This window comes from Muscardinus avellanarius (genome assembly GCF_963383645.1).
Source record: "Muscardinus avellanarius genome assembly, chromosome: 20".
NCBI classification, from domain to species: domain Eukaryota; kingdom Metazoa; phylum Chordata; class Mammalia; order Rodentia; family Gliridae; genus Muscardinus; species Muscardinus avellanarius.
The window spans coordinates 16,066,758-16,088,397 of record NC_137806.1 but is presented as its reverse complement, the minus strand read 5'-3'; the positions used below and the strand labels follow the sequence as shown (position 1 = coordinate 16,088,397).

General features: G+C 38.0%; 1 protein-coding gene across 1 annotated transcript in view; it reads right to left on the bottom strand.

Annotated features, from left to right (window-relative positions):
* Window positions 1-21,640, bottom strand: part of CUBN (cubilin) — a gene marked incomplete at both ends in the record, with an annotated part of 282,744 nt that overhangs the window by 68,555 nt on the left and 192,549 nt on the right. The window contains 11 exons of the mRNA XM_080716933.1: window positions 1,522-1,747; window positions 2,319-2,440; window positions 4,021-4,170; window positions 6,274-6,480; window positions 7,672-7,843; window positions 11,856-12,037; window positions 12,691-12,831; window positions 13,622-13,831; window positions 16,934-17,112; window positions 18,087-18,261; window positions 21,432-21,615. Coding sequence (XP_080573059.1) covers window positions 1,522-1,747; window positions 2,319-2,440; window positions 4,021-4,170; window positions 6,274-6,480; window positions 7,672-7,843; window positions 11,856-12,037; window positions 12,691-12,831; window positions 13,622-13,831; window positions 16,934-17,112; window positions 18,087-18,261; window positions 21,432-21,615 — 1,948 coding nt within the window. The remainder of the gene's footprint in view (window positions 1-1,521; window positions 1,748-2,318; window positions 2,441-4,020; window positions 4,171-6,273; window positions 6,481-7,671; window positions 7,844-11,855; window positions 12,038-12,690; window positions 12,832-13,621; window positions 13,832-16,933; window positions 17,113-18,086; window positions 18,262-21,431; window positions 21,616-21,640) is intronic.

The window sequence follows — 21,640 nt, the reverse complement described above, 5'->3', positions numbered from 1 at the left end:
AAGGAAAAGTTCGACTCATTCTTCAAAGATCTTTAATAACTCACAATCCGCTAGGAAGAACTGTCCTGTGTGATATTTAGGATTTACTGAAATCTTTTGTGTGTGTGGTACTGGGGTTCCTGGAAGCCCTTCTACCTCCGGGCTGCACTCCCAGACCTATTTTTACATTTTTATTTGGAAACAGGGTCTCTTACGCCAGCGCACACAGCTGGCTTCGAACCTGCACGATCCTCCTGTCTCCGCCTCCCAAGCGCAGGGATGACAAGCGTGCGCCACCATGCCTGGCTTTGAAATCTTGAATAAAATATCTGATACAAATCCTTATGTTTTCTGAGGATTTTTATGTGGCTTATAGTTGATAGGCATAATAGCTATTCTTTTTATTATTTATTTATTTATTTATTTATTTTGGTACTGGGGTGGAACCCAGAGGCTTTCTACCTCCGGGCTATCCTCCCAGACCTATTTTCTCTTTTATTTGGAAACAGGGTCTCACTAAATTGCTGAGCGCCTCACTAAGCTGAGCCTGGCTTCGAACCTGCGCCATCCTCCTGTCTCCGCCTCCCAAGCGCGGGGATTACAAGCGTGCGCCACCACGCCCGGCTCTAGCTATTCTTTTCAAATCAAATCTCTCATATTTTATTCATTTTAATTCCTGTGTGTTAATTACATCGTTTGTCCCAAATCACATATCTCATCACCGTCCTTCTCAAGACTTCATAGTTTCCCACTGCTCAAGCGATAGTATATAAGTCAAAGCTGTTTATGATATGAACCACTTCTGTCCTTCAGTCTCTCGGCATTCTGCCCCTAGGCTGTAAATATGTTAAATGACTTGTGATTCCAGTGTCTATTTCTATTACTTGAGATTCCCTGGTCGAGCCATATCCTTTGCCTATGGAACATGCAAAGTGAAGTGCTAACATCTAACTTCCGGGGCTCAACTGCCTTTATTCCAATCCTGATTACCACTTACTGATATTCCCCAGGAAAACCATGAGTCCTCCTGCCCTCACTTTGTGCCCGTGAGAAACAGAGAGGATCTGTACTGATCCTGCATTGTTCTTCCATAGCTGCTGCAGGGTAAGATATGTTTGGATACCCAGCATCGAGCCCAGCATAGAGGAGGAACATTTTGTTCCCCATGTCAGCAGCTCTGCATCCACGGGTTCAACCAACCAGGGATCCGAAATATTTGAAAAAAAGATTTGCATCTGCACTGAATATGTGCAGACCATTTTCCTTTTCATTATCCCTAACAGTACAGTATAATAATAACAACTGGCACAGCATTTATATTGTATGAGGTGTTATACGTAGTCTAGAGGTGACTTAATGTACACAGGAGGATAGGCGTAAACTTTGCACCATTTTCTATAAGGGATTTGAGCATCCACAGATTTGCGGGTTCTGGAAGAAAAGCAGTCCCCCTTGGAGATCAAGGAGTGACTACCTTTTAAATGAGCTAAAATAATACATCACTGAGGAAGCAGATGACACGCACTGAGAGGCTGCTCTCACCTAAAGTCTGCGTGCTCCACGTGGCGTTAAATCCACTCTTTTGCACTGAGTGGTCTGAGTTGAAGATCACGATGAGCTGGTTGGAACCAGAATGGATCGTCCTGGGGCTCGAGGTTCCACAGTACTGTCCTACTATGGGTGACCCAGAGGAGCCGCCATTCCGGATAGTGACGGAGTCCCACGCACACTGTGCATGGCCCTCGATGTCAAAGTTAATAAACGTAAGCTGCAGGAAGAATGGGAAATAATGAAGTACTCTAAGCTGTCAATGAACTTATCCATCCCGAGGTAGAGAAGGTCCTCACACATCTTTCTGTTTTTCTTTAATTCATATAATTTTGTATTCCTGTCTCTTCTTTAATTTCCCTCACCTCTCATTCTTTTTTTCTTATTGAAAGTACTCTTGAAAATTTAGATAGGGAATATTTTTCCAGTAAGTGGGATGATTTGAGGAAGCCCAGAAATCCCCTCGGCTAGGATGGCAGCTCATATTAAGAACACAAGATGAGTGTGGGGGCACACGCCTGTAATTCCAGTATTTGGGAATCTGAAACAGAAAAATCACTGATTTGAGGCTAGCCTCAGAAACGTAGTGGAGGTTGATGTATTGTTTATATACAGCTTTTTCTAAGCTTGAAAGTAGCAGCATTTTTCATTAATTGTGGACTTAAAGATGCCAGTTTTAAAAAAATTCTAATGAGTTTTTTTTTTTAGAGAGAAACCATGATTTAAGTGAAAATCAAAGCCTAATCTGATTACATAGTCTTGGAAGTATTTTATCAAGTCATAAAACTCACAGTGATGGTGTGTCCTTGTGGGGCTTCCAACAGCCACGCGCAGTGGCTGAAACTGTTGTAAAAGTTTGGGTAGTTGGGGCTGGTGATCACTCCACTCTCACCTGTGTGTATTCCACCACAGTCTGAAATTAAATTGACAACACTCTAAATAAAATAAAAGGAAAATAACCCTCTGCAAAGCCAAAGGAGTAATTATAGTTATCATGCTTTATGCTAAAATATAAAAAATGAATAAATAAATGAAACTGCACAAAAGCCAAGTTGGGTGGAAAATAGAAACAGATACCCACATAGTGTTAACTAAATTGACTCACACAGTGGAGACAGATACAAGTGCAAAGGAGGAAGGAAGATAATCTGTACCATAAATGGAGAAAAAATAGATATGCTATTTAACTGACAGAAAATGCACTAGACACAAAGTAAAAAGCATTATCTTTCTTGGAAAATCTGGGCCAGATAAACTATTTATAAGCTTGAAGAAATTATCAGTCCCATAATTAAACACTTGGTCATTTTTCTTTGTTTTTTGGTGGTACTGGGGATGGAGCCCTTCTACCTCTGGACTACACTCCCAGACTTCTTTTATATTTTTATTTGGAAACAGGGTTGCTTGTCTCCACCTCCCGTCTCCTCCTCCCAAGAGTGGGGATTACAAGCGTGTGCCACCATGCCCAGCAACACTTGGTCATTTGATAGTAAGCACATAGTTGAGTATCACACATTAGCATATCAGGCTGAAAAGATGACATAGTTCTAAAGCACAGTATGATATGTTGTTCAACACAAATAATACTGCCTCTTGAAGCCTGACTCTTTTCTTCTAATCTGATAAAAAAATTAACTGGAAAGATGGCTGAGTGAGTATATTATAGTTCATTTCACTCTTTCCTTCAACCAGCCATTTGGTTCCAACAAGGAAAACATATTAGACAAAACGATAAGCCAAACACATTTTGATTCATAGCCAAATTCAGTGGAAAGAAAAGGGGCCATTCAAAACACATCAGCAATAAACGTACTAAATTCAGAAAGGCAATCTTAAATAGAAAGAGAGGATAATCAAAATATGAGAACTTTCACACACATATCTATACACATATATGTATATATACACAGACACATATATAAAAGGAAGAAAAATAGGATTACCTCAATAGATGCAGAAAAAACATTTGATAAAATCTTATACCCATTTCTACTTTTAAAAAAACTTTGTACACTAAGAACTGAGGAGGCATTGTAAAACCAGAGAAGCAAAGATAAAAAATTAAAACCAACAACAATCTTGCAAACTATCTGGAATAAAGATACATATATAAAAATCATAAAAATTTTACATATCAGCAGCAACCAATCAAAATGTAATTTGGAAAGTCTCAAAATTAACAACAAAACTAATAACTACCTAAAAATAAATCATTGGATACATTTTGTTAAAAATATATGTGATAACCATGTTTGTAATCCTAGTGTTTGGGAGGCTGAGACAGGAGAATCGTGCAGTCTGGCTCTCAGCCACTTAGTGAGACTCTGTTTCCAAATAAAATATAAAATAGGTCTGGGAGTGTAGCCCGGAGGTAGAAAGCCCTTGGGTTCCATACCCAGTGTGTATATATATATATATATATATATATATATATATATATATATATATTACATTTGAGTTGTCAGAGATTGGAATCTTAATCATAAGTCTTACCAGTGAAGGAATACTCTGCAAAGAATCCAGTACTTTCTACACGTTCATTGGTGACAAAGTGAATCCACACCCGGGAGTGAGGGATAACCAGCGGCACAGTAGGTCTTGAAGGGCCACAGAACCTCTCTATCAGGGGCCCTTCAGCATCATCTGAACAGAATGATACACATGTGCCATCATTTGCACAGCTTTTGAGAAACACGTTTAATGAATTCATCAAATCATCATAATTATTATTTTTCAGCAAATAAGAAAAATGTATGCATTGGCACATATTTAAATTCTGACATAGTAGCAGACATTGCACAAAGTTCCTCTCTATTTTTTGTTAACTGCAAAAGAAATACATTCTTCAACAGAGTAAAGCGAAAACAGACAAAGGAAAAAAAAAGTGCTGTTTTGGTATAAACCATGCTGTTTGGTATAGGTACTAAAGTATTTGTACTTTAATAATTATTTTGGTGTCTCTAAGCAGAAAGACGCTAATTTTTAAAACTCTTTTGGGCATAACTATTTTAGGAAGTACAAAATATAAAACCAACAATGATAAAATAAATACATCCTGAGTATAAAAGTGATAATTGCCTAAAAATTTTAAAGATTTCTTCACTGTTTTCAATCAGCTAAAAGGAACAGAATATTCAGCACTCAGGCCCAAAACTGTCAGATCTGAGCTGAATGTGTTTTATGAAGATTACTTTTTACAGAAATTTGATTAAGATCTATAGAGTGCCTAGAGGGCTCACATTTATCTGTTCTCTATTTATTCTGTCAGATGAACATCACTGACCTTATAAATCAATGAAATATAGTATTTTAACTGTCTCTAAACCTGAGGGAATAGAAAGATTCCATTTAACTGACAGAAATTTAATATACAGCCATTCTTCTTGATTCTACAAGACGGTGGTTTTGACCACGGTAGAAGGTTTGTCAGAATTTTATGGGGAACAACCGCAAACTGCAACTTCCGCTTCCTTCTTAGGCCTTTTTAAAACTCATCAGCCTCAGAGAGCTGCGATGAGTCTCTTCTCAAAGTCTCAGGCCTGGGACCACACACTTTATCATAGTCTTCTTGAAAATTCTGTCTTCCACATTTTCATAGCTTCCACTGATTTCCACAGTTGTCCAAGAACATCCCTACCAGTTAACTAATTCTTTCTCCTTTCAGTTTTATTTTCTTTAAAGTTTGGGGCAAAGTCAAATTTGGCAAACTTGACAGTACACATTGTTTACAGTATTATTTCCTTTATTTATTTTTTACTGAGAAGCCTGTGTCTGTGTAACAATGGGAGAAACCTAATGAATAACCTATTCCTTGACTCTAAGAAATCAATAAATTTTCCATAAACACAGTTTTGAAATTCTTAAGGGAACTTATGATGTACCAAGTATACTTCTCTCCCTCCCTCCACTCTTCCTTCCCTTCCTTCCTTTTTTCTTTTCTCTCTCCTCTTCTCCCCTTCTCCTTCTCCTTCCTTCCTTCCTTCCTTCCTTCCTTCCTTCCTTCCTTCCTTCCTTCCTTCCTTCTTTCTTGTGGTACTGGGGATTGAACCCAGGAGCATTCTACTTTCTAGCTACACCCCCAGTCATATTTCATTTTTTATTTTGAAATAGGGTCTTACTAAGGTTCTGAGGGCATTGCTAAGTTGCTGAGGCTGGCTTTGAACCTGTGATCTTGCCTCAGCCTCCCAAGTACTGGCATTACAGGTGCAAACCACCACGGCCTGCTACTTCCATCTTTTTCTATCATGAAAACAAAGACAAACCTGTCTTCTTTGTGCATAATTCCCCAAATACCCCCGTGTGCTTCTCTATCTGGTGCCTTGTGAAATTTCTTTCAACTTTTAAAGCCTACATCTAATTTGAGACCTTCCTTATAAATCTGTAAGTTCAGAAACCTGCCAACACATTCTAGCCATACTAAGTCGCTTGGAAAGGAGGCTTGAGCAATAGATGAGAGTTGACAAGACTGCTCCAATGTATGAAGAGAGTAAAAACGAGGGCGCGTCTCTCCTCAGAGAGGCTCACATACTAGGAAGCCAATCCACTATGTGTAGGGTTTAGATGTAAACATGGATTCCTCTCACCTGTGTTCACAGGGCATGCTTTTCTCACCAAACACACACAGAATTATGGCTTTGTTTCAAGGAAGTCCTTTTGGATCTTACATACCTATAGAATACACCTGGGTGGTCTCCAGGTATAAGAAGAATATTGTAGGTAACTGACAGGTTCTTTGATTGAACTCACCCACTCGAAACTCAAGGACATCAAAATGACAGTCTTGATGACCTTCAAGGGAAAAGTCCTCGAAATGAATGTAAATGGATGAATTTCCCTGATTTGGATTGCTGAGAGTCCATTCACAGTTTAGGTTGCTTGAGTAATTGCTAACTCCATTGTAGCCAGGAGAAGTAAAGTTTCCTTCAAGGGCATTTGTCAGAAACCCACCACACACTAAGAAAACAGAAGGCAGGAGAGAAAGTATCAGTAAAATTCATGCTGTAACAGAAGACGTCAACAATCCAGGGCCAGCCATTACAATATCAACAGCACCTCTGTTGCACTGATTTGTTTTTCTAGATCAGTCAGGGTCATGGATAAAGGATATGCAAATCATGGGAGAAATTTCTGTGGGTTTATGAAGAAAAGATAGAAATAATCTATTTATTTCCTTTGATGTAGAATAGACCTCTGGAGTTTAACTCTGTAGCAATACCCCAAAATTTGGGCTGGCTCTTTATTAATCAAAAGTATAATTGTATCAAATAGTTAATATAACAGCGGAGTGCCAATTAATTTGCCCATTTTTAACAGGGTAATGAATGCTTTTATAGCAATGAAATGATTTTAAAATGTTTTTTTTGTGGTACTGAGGGTGAAACCGAGGGCATTCTAACTTTGAAGTATACCCCCAGCCCTATTTTACTTTTTATTTTGAAACAGGATCTCTCTAAGTTGCTGAGACTGGCTGCAAACATGTGATTCTCCTGTCTCAGCCTCCAAAGTACAGAGATTACAAGTGTGTGCCACCATACCCAGCTTTAAAATGTTTTTTAAAAAAATAGATTTACTTCCACTCCTCTTAAATTTTAAAATTCTTATATAATAGCATTAACCTCCAGAGTAGGAGGATATTTATACTCAGAAATCACATCTTGCTTTATTTTGAAATATTCTATATTAAATGCAAACCCTCCCAATCATTTTCGCTAGAAATATGTATATATATATATATATATGGGCGACTAAAAATCAATATAATAAATAATAATTAATTATTCCCTGGGACTAAGTCGCCTTTGAAAAGTTGGGTGGTCCCAACAGAAAAGAACTGACCAGAGACTGTGGATCTGAATCCAACCCTAATCGTGATGTTATAGGGAACTGTGCTAAAAGCTCATCTATGAGCATTAAAAAATGTTTACAATTCATAATAGCAGTTTTCTTTCTGAAATCAGAATTTATTTTCCTGCCTGGAGTGGGTTTTCTATCTGCATATAAGCTTCTATCTTTTGCCAAACATCTCAGGTATGATTTTGATCATTAAGAAGAAAATAGGGAGTCTCTGCTGCCTCTGGCAGTCTCTGTAGGGAATCTGCAGTTGGTCTGACTGAAGGGATGTGTATGTGCAAAGTCCTACATTACCTGCATCTTCACTAGATGTATAAGAAGCAAGGAAGCCTCCATACGGCCGGGATCCATCCGTGAAGAACACGACCTTCATTGTGTTTCCTGAAGATCTGATCTCACTGCTTACGTTTGCACTACTACACAGTTTCTCTAGCTGGGGTGAGTTACTTCTAATGCCATTGAATACCTGTTGGAAAAATAGTCTAATCTTTAGATATGCAGTTCCTCTTACTGAATATTTCCAAGGAGATGATATTGTTAGCTGAGACCCACTTCCTTCTAAGGGATCCTTCTGATGAAAGGAATTGTTCCAAGCCATTGTGTTATCATGAACTCATTTTGTGGCTTCCAGGTCATTTCACTAAATTCAAAGTATAGTAAAGTCCTCTAGCAGGTGGTAACAAATGAAAGACTTCTGCATGCTTAGCAAGTAAAAACTGTGCTCTAGTGCTCTAAATACAAAGTAGACATGTTAGAAGCTTACATCATAGTTCACAAAGTTCATTGAGAGGTGATTTTTCTTAATGCATCAGGACCTTTGATATTTGGAAATTAGGCTTAAATGTTAGTTTCTGATGATCTGAAGTCTATAATAACTCAATTATTTTAAAATACCTTGAAGAGTAATTTAAAAAAAAAAACAAGCTCAGCGCAAATATAATGGTTCTTTAATTACTATGGAGTCAAAGCTTCAATTTTCTTACTCCTTTGATTTTTTTACAAATGAATTAAAGTATTATTGACTCTAAACTATTAAACAGTAAGTCTAGCTATTTGCATATTTATAATAATTGGCAAAGTATTACTCTAGTGCTATAAAAAATCAATTGGGTGTTTTAGAATGCCTAGTTTTAAGAGTTCAAAAAAGGAGCTGAAGAATTATAAAACAATAATACATTGATTGAGTGATTGATATTCCTGCTTTTAAAAGGGTTTTTAATGGCTCACAATTAAAGTTAATGACTCATGCTATGATACAAAAAATATGCAAGCAGAGAATGCACTCTATTACAAAAGGCATAAGATTTTTAAAAAATTATGATAGTTGATTAAATACATTTAGCTCTCTGGGAGCTTCCGGTTTAAAGTGTTTTCGGCTTGCAGGAGCTGATGAAGAATTTTCTATCATGTACTGAACAGACACAATGGCATACTTTGCTAATCACCCTTTAAGACTATCTTACCAGACAACACAACACCCTCACCCTGTCTTCCAGACTGAGACTCAAGAATACAGAGAAAGTTGGAATTTTATGAAGTTCAGAGAGCAATAAATGTTTGAACTAGGATTCAAACTCATTTTTTTACCATTAAGCAAACCATCAGAAATAGAAGATGTCAAATATTTCAGTAATACTAGAAACCAGAATGGAAAACATTGCCAGAATCAAAATGAATTCTAACCAACTACAAGGCTCAGGGGCCAAGTTGGGGACCATGATGAGTGGCCTTTATCTCTACTTCTCTATCTTTCTTTGGTGTTGAATCATAGTGACTGAAAATTGTGCAGCCACCCTATGTTACATGGAGGACTTTGGAAGCAACCAGAGTGCTATTCCATTTTCATCCTTTGCTCCCTTTTGTATTCAGAAACTACAACTTCCCGAAAACAACTGGGTAGAAGTAGGAGGCTGAGACTCAGGACAACTTGCTGTAGCAGGAATGTATTAGACATGGGTCTTGCTGATGTGTACACTGAGAAGTATAGCTTTCATTTTCTCCATCTGGACAGAGTCAGAGAGGTACCTACTGTGGGAGGTATTTTATGCTCAGGCCAGCTGGATAAGGTATTAGGAAGCACAATATCTTAGAAAGGGTTCCCTTTTCTTGCTTTTTTCCTTTATTCCTTTCTTTCTTTCTTTTTCTACCCCCCCAACCCACTACTTTCTTCCTTTTTTGATAAGTGTTCAAATAAATAGAGTGTGGGAAAAAGGCAATCTACATATCCTTGTTTGAAGCACAGTGAAGAGATAATAAATAAAACAAACACCAAATGAACATGATGTCTGAATCATATATATTCATATTTCAAAGGAGAGGAATGTGAACATGATACTGAAGACTCTGAATGAGATATCTTATTGTAACTTTAGCTTCCCCATGAGAAAATATCTGTAGGTATTATGTTTGTAGGTTTCTCTAATTAAAGAGTCAAACCCAGCACTCAAGTTACCTCTTGTGGAACCCATAACTTAACAACCCCAGTTACGCACACAGAGCTTTCAGTCAACCTTTCATACTTCATGCTTAAGTATTAATGAAGAGCCAAGGGTCATAGACACTTAGGGAAATGTCATGTAAAAGGAAGAGACCAATGTAAGAGAGTGAGAGACAGGAGCTTAGAGAAATTAACCTCAAAAGAAGCAACATAAGACTTCAACATTATGATTAATATGTGAGTTGAAATCCACATGGTACCTGAACATATACATTCCAAGCATAAGGATAAAATTAAAATGATTTCAGATATCCTTAGAGAACTAAAAGAACATTTGCCTTATCAAAAGGAGGAAACTAACGAAGAAAAGGAAATGGATAGTATCATAACTCCCAAAGTTCAGTCCAGGAGAGGAATAAAGGTAGCAGTGAATTTGATGGTGTGTCAGTCAACGTTCTCACTGATTCAAAAAATATGACCACACAACTGAGATGAAAAAAGACTTATTTGCTCAGTTTCTTGGAGAGTCCAGGTTCAATCCATGTGAGACTAAGGTCTGTGGTTCTCAGGGCCTGGCCAGGGAAGCAGAGAGAGCACTCAAAGCTCTACTCTCACAACACGGAGGCCACAGCAGGGAGCGCGACCAGCAATGGGGTGAGAGCTGGACACCATCCCAAGGCCACACCCCAAGTCCTCCTCAGCAACCAAGCCCTGATTCCAGCATCCCTACCTTGTTTCCTCAGGTTTAGGGGGATAATTTAAATCCATCTCATTACAGATGGTGAAGGGAAATCCCCAGATAACAGCTGGCATCAGGCTTTCAGCCAGCCTGACAAAGGATCAAGTAAGATATTGCTGGGGAAAACAAATGGAACTGGTAGGAGGGTTTTTACTATATACAGTGGATGAAAAGAGTGTAGAAGAATTAGTGATCAACACATAGAAGATCCAGAAAATGTAAAAAGGATATAATTATTGAGAATATAGTGATACAAGAGTAGAAAGAGAAGGCTCAGTTGGAGTTGAATAAAATAATCCCAGTGAGTGGTGGTGGTGGTGGTGGTGGTGGTGGGAGATGTGTGAAGTCCTCAGATTCTGGATATGTAAAGATACACAATAGAAGTTGCATATAGAGCAATACAGGGTGTGAGAGAAAGGACTCCAAGACAGACACCATGTCACCCAGCGGTAGGACATTTGCTTAGCATGCTTAAAGCCCTGGATTTGACTCCTAACTACACACACACACACACACACACACACACACACACACACACACACTTTATCATGCACAAGGCCCTGGGTTAAATTCTTAGTATCACCAAAACTTTCTCTCAACCTAAACGACAGGAAGTAGGAATGGTTTGCTGAGTAAACGAAAACGGCAGAAGGGTACAGGTTCAGGGGGAAAAATCCTGATATGAATCCAATCCACCTACTTATGCACGTGCATGTACATAGCTATGCATATTGGAAAGGGTTAATGATGTATTATATAGATGCATGTGTGCATATGTATTTGCTATTCACTTGGATCTCGCTTGCTTTCTTTTGCTGAGAGAAGCTAGCAACACTGAAAGCACACCTCTAACAATTTGAGGTAGCAACTTGCAAGCAGCCCCGGCCTCCAGCCAGGAGAGAAGAGCCATTATACAGGCCCTCCCCAGCTCCACCGCCAGCCTCAGGCTCTGGGTGGTGGCTTAGCTTAGTCTCCGACTCTGGTCCCCTTCAGCCGTGCTGTGCCTCAGTCCGAGCTTGTCTCTGCCTGTTCTCTTTTGCCACAGTTAATGGTCCTCTGCTCTAAAAATTTATCCTACCTATGATCCTGATGTATGTAGCGACAACTGAAAGTCTCCTAAAGCAGCTTTTACCATTTATTTTGGCAGTTTATAGTGATTTTGTTCTGTCTAAAATACTTAGAATATGTCAAAGATATAGGAGCGGAGATAATAATATTATGACCTAGTTTTCAAACTATGATCTATAAATTAATAAACTCCAACAATGGAATGTAACGTCTCTGACTGCACAGGACACTTACAATCACATGCTCAACGCTGCAGGATGGCTGAGCTTCGAGCCTGAGGGAGGTGAAAGTGAGGGTGATCTGCCTTCCCTCCTGCACAGTGATTCTCCACTCGCAGATCCGGCTGTGAGGATTTGGGTTCGGGTAGTTGGGAGAAGTAAAGGTTCCAGTCGGGCCCTGTAGATCCCCACCACACTCTGAGGGGGGAAAGAGAACAACAGGAAAACTTCAGTCATGAAAAATGACTCTTTCCATAATTTTGCTCTCAAAATTAATTTTTAATCATCCCTTTAGACAAAATGATCACCCTTATTATCTCTATATGTGTGTGAAAACTTTTAGAGAACATTTGTATTCACTTCTCATCATCATTATATTTTGTCTTTGCCTTCATGGATGACAGTGCACTGGCAGCATTTTAATTATCATCATGGCCCAAAATGTATGAAAGACTAATAAGTGTAAGAAACCGAAGCAGCTAGAGCAATTATCCAGTGTTGCTAGATAAAATCTTTATTCACCTGTGTTTGTCATGGGGTTTGGGAATGCAAATTCTGAGTAATTCTAGGACTAATGGGTTACATCTCTTATGATGGACAACACAGTTTAATTCTTATCCTCATAGTCAACTCTCATGATACTAGTCACTTGTCCTGTCGAGCCTATCACAGTTGGAATTTTTCATTTATTACTGTGACTGGTAATTAACATATGCCTCTGTTCTAATCATTAGGTCTAAAGATAGGACTCGTGTTTTCTTTTCAAACTATTGTAACATTAGTGCCCAGCACAGTGTCTATTCACTGTAAGTGATCAATAATGGATTATGTGACTGGAACAATGAACTCACCTCCAAGGCTGGACTTAAACCTCAGTCTGAATCCTGAAGCAGCAACAGAGTCATCCGTGACAAACCGGACTGAAGCAACATTGCTAGAAGTGTCTATGTCATCAGGAATGGTGTCTCCACAGTATCTGCCCAAAATATTTCCTGCAAGAGACAAATATATGTGTGCATATATACCTGTATACAAATGTATGGCTCCATATATAATGTATATATAATGTAAGTGTATATGAGTATATCTAGGATTATATATACACATATATAACACACATACACATATATATACACACATATATCCAAAGTTATGCATATATAAAAATATGCATATGTTATATAATACACATATATATAATTAGGTGTTCCTCATGCATAAAAATAATAAAATACAAAACCCTGTCCATGAAGACATATTCTGCTTGTCTTTCTGAAGACAAGCAGAAAACAGTGAATAAAGTCAACATATCCAAATATATAAAGGAGTGTCCTCAAAACAACTAATGAGGAGAAAGGTTTTTTGGCACTGGAAGATGGCTTGCTGGTTGACGGAAGGAGTGGTCCACTGGTCCACCTCGCCAGAGACAATGTGCACCCCAGCTCATCCCTAGGAGGCACACAGTACCCTTCCCTGGCCTGACCGTGGTGGCCCCTCAAATAACTGCACGTGGCCTGGGGGGAGTGTCTCACAGAAGAGCAGGCCTTCCCAGCGCAGCGCTCCCTGGGTGCAGTCTCTGAGATGGCACCTGGGCCTTGAGTACATTGTGAATTTGGAGACGTGAGGGAGAGAATGCTGATACCGCCAGGGGTGAGTGCTCTGCACAGCTCTGCAGAGAGCAGACATACTTTTGCCTTTCTTGGAGGTTAAGAAACTTCAGAGGCTGAATAAGTATATGAGGAAGCGAACGCTCCAAAAGAGAGAAAGGTGTGTCTCACTGACCAGAGGTATGATTTTCCCAGATCTCCACAAAGTCTTTTTCACAGTGAGAGGAATTCTGAAGGGTGAAACTGTCGAAATGGATGCTGAGGTAGTGTCCCGAGAGGCCCTGGAGATGCCACTGGCAGAAGGTATTATCTGGATAAGGAAGTGTTGGGAATCCAATGCTTTCGATGATACCACTCTGTCCTGACACTGTCCCTCCACACGGCGCTGCAAACAAAACAAAACAGGAGAAAGCAATATTCTATTACAGACTTTTTATAATTAAGCCAGCACATTTGAAAACATTTAGGTACCAAGGACATATAAATTTAAATCTAAAATATTCTGAAAATGTTTGGAAAATTTTTTTCTTATTATTTGAAATCACTGTTGATGTAAAGAGAAACAATACCACAGTGGGAAATAGAAAACGGAAAACTGTTGAATAGCATTTTCTGTAATGTTACATTTATTATCTTGGGACCCTGTGTAAGAGCTATTAGCTGCAAGCAAATGTCATTTCAAGAACCAGCTGCTAGGCTGACTAGGCCTGCCTACTACTCTGATGATTCTAAACATTGTCTAAACTCAGCTGGAAGAGGCACTGTGGTTGAGTGGGGATGTGTGCCATTTCTAATTTCTCTGTAAGATAAACAATGTACCACAATAACTAGTATCCTCAGGGCCTTAGAAATTACTATCCAATTATTTCTTATCCGCTGGATGTGATAGCTAAATTGAATTACATACAATTTGATTCAGGGTAAAAAATGACCTATGGTATGAGTTAAATATCATTATAACTAGGTTTTCTGAGTTTTTGCTGTATTAAACATTTGTTTAGATACTGTCCAGACCCACCAGATGCTAAATTATATGCCATTGCACTGTGGCCATATTGGAGTGAATCTTCAATATATGTGTTTGTTGCTTATTTCTTAAGAAAATAAAAATATTAAGAAAAATATTTGCTTTGTATTCAGTGACTCATTTGGTACTAGAGACTTAGAGGGGCGAAGTTAATTATTCTAGTAATGATGGGGTGTTCAAAGTTGCTGTTCTTAATACAGTTGTCTGATTACAAAATAGCTTTATTGTTTAAGCTAATATTATATATATATATTTTATGGTAAAAAGAAAAAAATTTATTTACCCCAATTTTTTTCATAAGCAAGTTAGGAAAAAATATAAAACACTCAAGTTTCCTAATAACAGTATTTTAAGTGAAAATGAAATAAATTAAAATTGATAAATAAGTACTATATTGGGCGGGGCATGGTGGCGCACGCTTGTAATCCTCACGCTTGGGAGGCGGAGACAGGAGTATCGCACAGGTTCGAAGCCAGCTGTGCTGGCTTAAGAGACCCTGTTTCCCAATTTTTTTAAAAAAGTGTAAAATAGGTCTGGGAGTGTAGCCCGGAGGTAGAAGGGTTTCCAGGAACCCCAGTACCAAAAAAAAAAAAGTACTATATTGAAAAGAAATGGTGATAATGGACATCCTTGTCTTGTTCCTGTTTTTAGGGGGAATTCTCACAGTTTTCCCCCATTTAATATGATGCTGTCTGTGGGCCTATTATAGATTGCCTTTATGATGCTGAGGTATGTTCCTTCTATTCTGATTCTCTGCAGCGCTTATACCATAAATCGATGTTGGATTTTGTTGAAGGCTTTTTCACCATCTATTGAAATGATATGATTTTTGTCTTTGTTTCTGTTTATGTGTTGAATTACATAAATTGTTTTTCATATGTTGAACCAGCCTTGCATCCCTGGTATATGGTTTTCTTGATGTGCCTTTGAATGTGTTTAGCAGTTTTGTGTCTAAGTTCATCAAATGATAGAGACCTGTAGTTTTCTTCCTTTGAGCTGTCTTTATTTGATTTTGATATTAATGTGATGCTGGCTTAGTGGAATGTATTTGGGAAAGTCTCCTTTCTTTCTACTCCATGGAATAGATTGAATAGCACTGGGATTAGCTCTTCTTCTATAAAGGTTTTATAAAGGTTCTGTAAAGGTTTTATAAACCTTATATAAAGGTTTTCATTTGGGAAACCAGCTGGTCTTGGGCTTTTGTTTGATGGTAGGCTCTTTATTGTTGTTTCAATCTCTTTGATTGATATTGGTCAGCTTAAATATTCTCTATCTTCTTGACTCAGTTTGGGAAAGTTTTATTTATCTAGAAAGTTATCAGTTTCTTCCAGATTTTCCATTTTGTTGGAGTATAGTTTTTCAAAGTAGTTTCTGATAATCCTCTGAGTTTCTATACTGTTGGTTCGGGGGTAATATCTCCTTTTTGATTGCTTCTCTCCTTTGATTAGGTTGGCTAGTAGTTTATCTATCTTGTTTATTTTTTTTTTGAGAAGTCACCTTTTGGTTTTGTTGATTTTCTTTTTTGATTTTTTATTCTCTACCTCATTGATTTCTGCTCTGACTCTGATAATTTCCTGACTTCTACTGGCTTTGGGGTTAGACTGTTCCTGTTTCTCAAGGGCTTTGAGGTGTGTCATTAGGTTATTTACTTGGTGATTTTCTGTTCTTCTTATGTGGACACTCAGTGCTATGACTTTCCCTCTTGATACTGCCTTCAAGGTGTCCCAGAGGCTTTAATTTGTGGTATCTCATAGCTGCATAATTCCCAAGTATGAACTATGGAACCAGCCCAGATGTCCATCAACAAGTAAGTGGATTATAAAACTATGGGATTTGTACACAATGGAATTTTGCTCAACTATAAAGAAGAACAAAATTATACCATTTACAGGGAAATGGATGGAACTGGAGAACATTATACTAAGTGAGATTAGTCAGTCACAAAAAGTAAAAAATCAGATGCTTTCTCTAATATGCAGAAGTTAGGGGAAAAATAGATCATAGGAGAAACCATAGATGAGCAAATAAGGCGACCTAACTGAGGACGGGAGGGGAGAAGAGGGAACTTCCCTAATGTACATGACATACATTCATAAACACATCAAAGTCAATCACTAAGCCAAACAAGAGAAGGAGGGAGGGAGGAGGGAATAGGGTGGGAACTGGGGAATGAGTGATGTGTGCATATATGCCCCTACCATCTTGTACTCCATTAAGATGCATGACTTCAATGCACTAATAAAAAAATTAAAAATAAAGAGGAATTAAAATTGAAAAATAAGCTTATAGCTATAAAAATTTATACTCCTTACCTATTTCTATCATTTAAGTAATTCTTAAAATTAGGCAGATAAAAAGACTTGTTTTTATAAACCATGGTGGGTTTCTTTGTTGTTTTTAGTGTTAGTGAACTCATTGCACTATTTCTTTCCTATTTAATGTAAAAAAAACCATTGTTACCTATAGAATACTTGGCCTTGAATCCCACATGAGTGGGGCTGTTGTCAGATCGGAATCTCAAATACATAACCTCTCTGGAGGACAGCTGGCTGCTGGGCAAAGATGTTCCACAGAATTTGGAAAGTACTGGTGCTCCTGAGTCAGCTCCATCCCGCAACTCTAGGTAACTGGAAGAACAGCTAAAGTGGGAGAGAAAAAAACTTTTCTACTGATCAGGCCAATAGTTTTATTTTAATAATGAAGACTTTGCTAATTAATAGCTAATCAATGCTCACGGAGTAGCAGAATAGTATTACATCTGGTGCTCTGAAATGGTATTTATAACTTCTTATGTTTAAGTTTTTGTTTTTGTTTTTAAACTGGGGGTTGAAGCCAGGAGTATTCTATCTCCAAGTCACACTTTAAGTTCACTTTTTTTTTTTTTTGAAACAGGGTTTTGCTAGGTTGCTAAGAGTCTAGCCAACTTGCTAAGGCTATCCTTTGAAACTACAATCCTCCTGTCTCAGCCTCCCAAGTACTGGAATTACAGGTGTGCACCACCATGCCTAGCTACATCTAAGTTTAATATCACACATAGATTTGTGCATCTGTATACACACTTTTGCTAAATGAAAGAGAAAACCAGTTTTGTTTTCATAGACTATGCACTTTTCTTTGTCTTGAATACAGCAAGGCATCCTCTCTGGGTTGTACCCCTTTAAGAATCCTTATCAAATGGAGACTGGGAAATGGCTGTCCTCGCTTTGGTGGCCTGGCCATTTCTCACGCCGGTGACCTCTGGTGCCACATCACACAGAACCCCATTTGTTAATACATATTTTATCATCTATGACAGTGACTATGAGGCCAGGCAAATAGTCAGCTGGTGGCGGCACTACATTTCCCTGTGGGAGGAAGAGCAGAGAACATAAATCTCAAAGAGCTGCCCCCAGTGTCTCCTGGAGGATGTGTCAGGGTCGAGAGAAACAATATCTGTTGGTAATCTGCTGCTGGGCAAGGCTGTCAGGCTCGAGGCGTTATGCATGTCCCTTTGTCCCTAGACTTCCTATGCGGTATGCACTACTGGGGAAAAAAATAACTTGTTCTGAGATGCGGCAGCTAAAAACAAATACTAACTTCGGGTGGGAGAGAAGTGGAGATGGAGGTGACCTACTTGGGTGATGCTTCAATATTGAATTGATCTTCAAACTGCAGCCTGATGGCCTTTTCCGGAGGAGCCGCTATGATCCAAACGCAGTCGGCATGCTGGGGGTAATCATCAGGGTGGTTGGGGGAGGTCACCCAGCCGGCAGAATCAGCATCATGGATGTAGATATTGCCCCCACAGGCTGTCAGGAAACACAGCAATCAATCCACTGTCTGGTAGAGGAGGACACTGTCAACCACTGTAGTCATTTTGTAAAGTCAACTTATCTGTATTTCTAGCCTCAATTTCCTTTCATCTGAAATATTATCATTTATGATGATGATGATGATGATAATGATGATGATGATGATGGGATCTCATTGTATTGCCCACAAGATTGGTTTTATTTTTTATTTGTGTGTGGGGGGAGACTGAGGATTCCCAGGGGCATTCTGCCTCTGAGCTATACTCCCAGCCCTATTTCATTAAAAAAATTTTTTTGAAACAGGGTCTCACTAAGTTGTGGAGATCTGGCTGCAAACCTGAGATCATCTTATTTCAGCCTCCCAGTGACTAGGATTACAGATATGCGCCACCATGCCCAGCTTCAGCCTGGTCTTAAACTTTCAGGTTCAAGCCATCTCCAGTCTCAGCCTCTTAGTAGCTGGGACTACAGGACATACAACTACACTCAGCTCCAGGTGTGCCACTTTCAATTTTCCAAGCCCTCTGCTCTTACTGGAAATGATGTTTCTTCTTAAAGGAAAGAAAATGATTATGATACACACTTCATGTAGCGGCATAGAAGCCTGAACACACACACACCACTTATGAGCATCTACGTATACTAGTAGTTCCAATGTCCTACCTTTTGTTCAGCTCAGTGGAATGAGGCAGAGCCTGATTTCGAAATGTTTTAGAACTAAGAAAGCCAGGTTTATTGGTACACGCTTGTAATTCCAATATTTGAAAGGCTGAGACAGGAGGATCATGGTTCGCAGACAGCTTCTGCTATTTAGTGAGGCCCTCTGTAACTCAGTGAGACCTTGTTACAAAATAAAGAATGAAAAATAGGGCAGGGGGTATAGCTCAGAGGTAGGATGCCCCTGGGTTCCATCCCCAGTAACACTTAAAAAAAAAAAGTAGTGAAACTCTCATCAACCTAGTGAGATCCTGTTTTGAAGTAAAACTAAACTGGAGCTGGTGGTGTAGCTTGGAGGTACAATTCTCCTGGGTTCAATCCCCAGGACCACAATAAACAAACAAAAAATGAGTGAGAATTGTATTTGTACATTTGAAAAGCAAGAGATCAATAGCATGAAAAACGTTATTAGCCTTTTTTTGTAAGAAGACAAAGGAGTTTTTTATACTTCTCTCTTATAAGACCAAAGTATTATTTAAGAATCCTCTTTTTATTGATAAATACCCCTTGGCATTTTCAGTAAAGTAGGCAGGAGTGAATTATTCACTATGCCAATGGAATGAGTTCTCTCAGTGGCTTAGCCACAGAGTTATCTGATCTACTAAACACAAGCAATATTTATTTCTACTTCCACTCAGCCACTTAGGGTCACATCCTGAATTTTCTCATTACCCAGAACTCCCCAATTGCTGAAACTCTGAACTGCAAAACCCTGTGACAATCTTTAACTTCCTGGTTCTGTGTTTTTCTTTAGATTTCCCTTGCAAAATGTCAAAATGTATTACAGAATATAGGATTAAATCTATATTATCTATGTTTGATGGACAAGTAGAATCTTATTATTGCTATTGTTCTCTACTGACCCTACATCCTGTTTTTAAAGCTATGCCTACTTATTTACTCAATTCAGCATTATTGAAAAATCACAAAAATCAAATAATTGCTAGTAAAATAAGTACAATCATAATTAAATCCAATTAAGTAAAGGTAATTAAAGTTTGCTACAGTAATATAGACTTAAGTAAATGGGTAATAATTGAATAAGAGAATTAGCATTTATTTTAAAAGATACAAATGATTATAAAACAAAGCCATTGTAATCCTTACAATGTTTCTATAAGTGGATAACCAGGTTTAACTTAGAGTTAGACTTATTTTTTTTTTTTTTAGTACTTGGGATTGAACTCAGAGGCATTCTATCTCAGAGATCGACATTTAGCCTTTTTTTTTTTAGAAACAGGTTTTTAAAAATCTTCCTAGGTTGCTGAGAGTCTAATTACACTGCTGAGGCTGTCCTTGAACTTATGATCCTCCTGTCTTAACTGCCCAAATATTGGGTTTACAAGAATGAGACACCACTCTCATCTAGAGTTAGACATCTTATAGTGAAAATGTTTAAGAAATTTCAAGAGATATTAAAATCATTTCATTTTATATATAACTAACTGATTTTTATATATACATATGTATGCATATATATACATTTATATATACATATTTTATATATTTTACATATATTTATATATACATGTTATATATATATTTTATATATTTTCATATATATTTTATATATATTTTTATATATACATATATATATATAAAACTGGTTTTATATACATTCACTAACTTTAAAAGTTAATTTTTTAGAAAAGACAACTTGTATCTAGAATATACAGAGAACTCAAGAAATTTACTGCTAAGAAAGAAATAACCCAATCAAAAAATGGGCACGTTAACTAAATAGACACTTCACAAAAGAAGAAATTTAAGCGGCCAATAAGAAATGTTCAACATTATTAGCAATCATAGAGATGCAAATCAAAACTACCCTGAGATTCCACCCAATTCCAACTAGAATGTCAATCATTTAAAACACAAACAACAACAGATGCTAGTGAGGATGTGGAGAAGTGGGAACGCTAATACATTGTTGGTTGGATTGCAAATTAGTGCAACCACTTTGGAAAACTGTATGGAGGATCCTCAGAAGAATGAGAACGAACTTACCATATGATCCAGCAATACCACTTCTGGGTATCTACCCAAAAGAATGGAAACCAAGCTACCAAATTAATGCATGGGTATTTATGTTCAGAGCTGCACAATTCATCATTGTCAAACTATGGAACCAGCCAAAATGTCCAACACGTCCTGTACCCCATTAAGACATATGATTACAATGCACCAAATTTTAAAAAAGTCAAAATCTCATTTAACTTATCTGTAAAATGGAACTAATGATACTTTCCTTAAACAGTAGTCATGTTAAGATATTTAATGTGTCAAACATATAGTGAGTACTTACTAAGTGGTAGGTATTTATACTAATGCTATTATTTTTAATTCAGAAAATAGAAATTGCCTGTTTTTTTCCCTCAAATCCATTTTAACAAAAAAGACCACACAACTGCAGAAAAAGTACAAATATAGTTCACGACAGAAATACTTACCTAAGCTTCTTGCCTCATATTTGATCTTAAATCCTTGCCCTTGATTACTTCTATCAGAAATAAACTGAACAAACAGCTGATTATCCGAGGTGAACAGAGTTGATGAAGGCCGACTGCCACAAAAGCGGCCATTTCCTCCAGGGGGCCCCAAGGGTGGGGAAGAGATATCCGGTCCATTTTTTAGCTGGAAAGATATATTAAAATTGTAT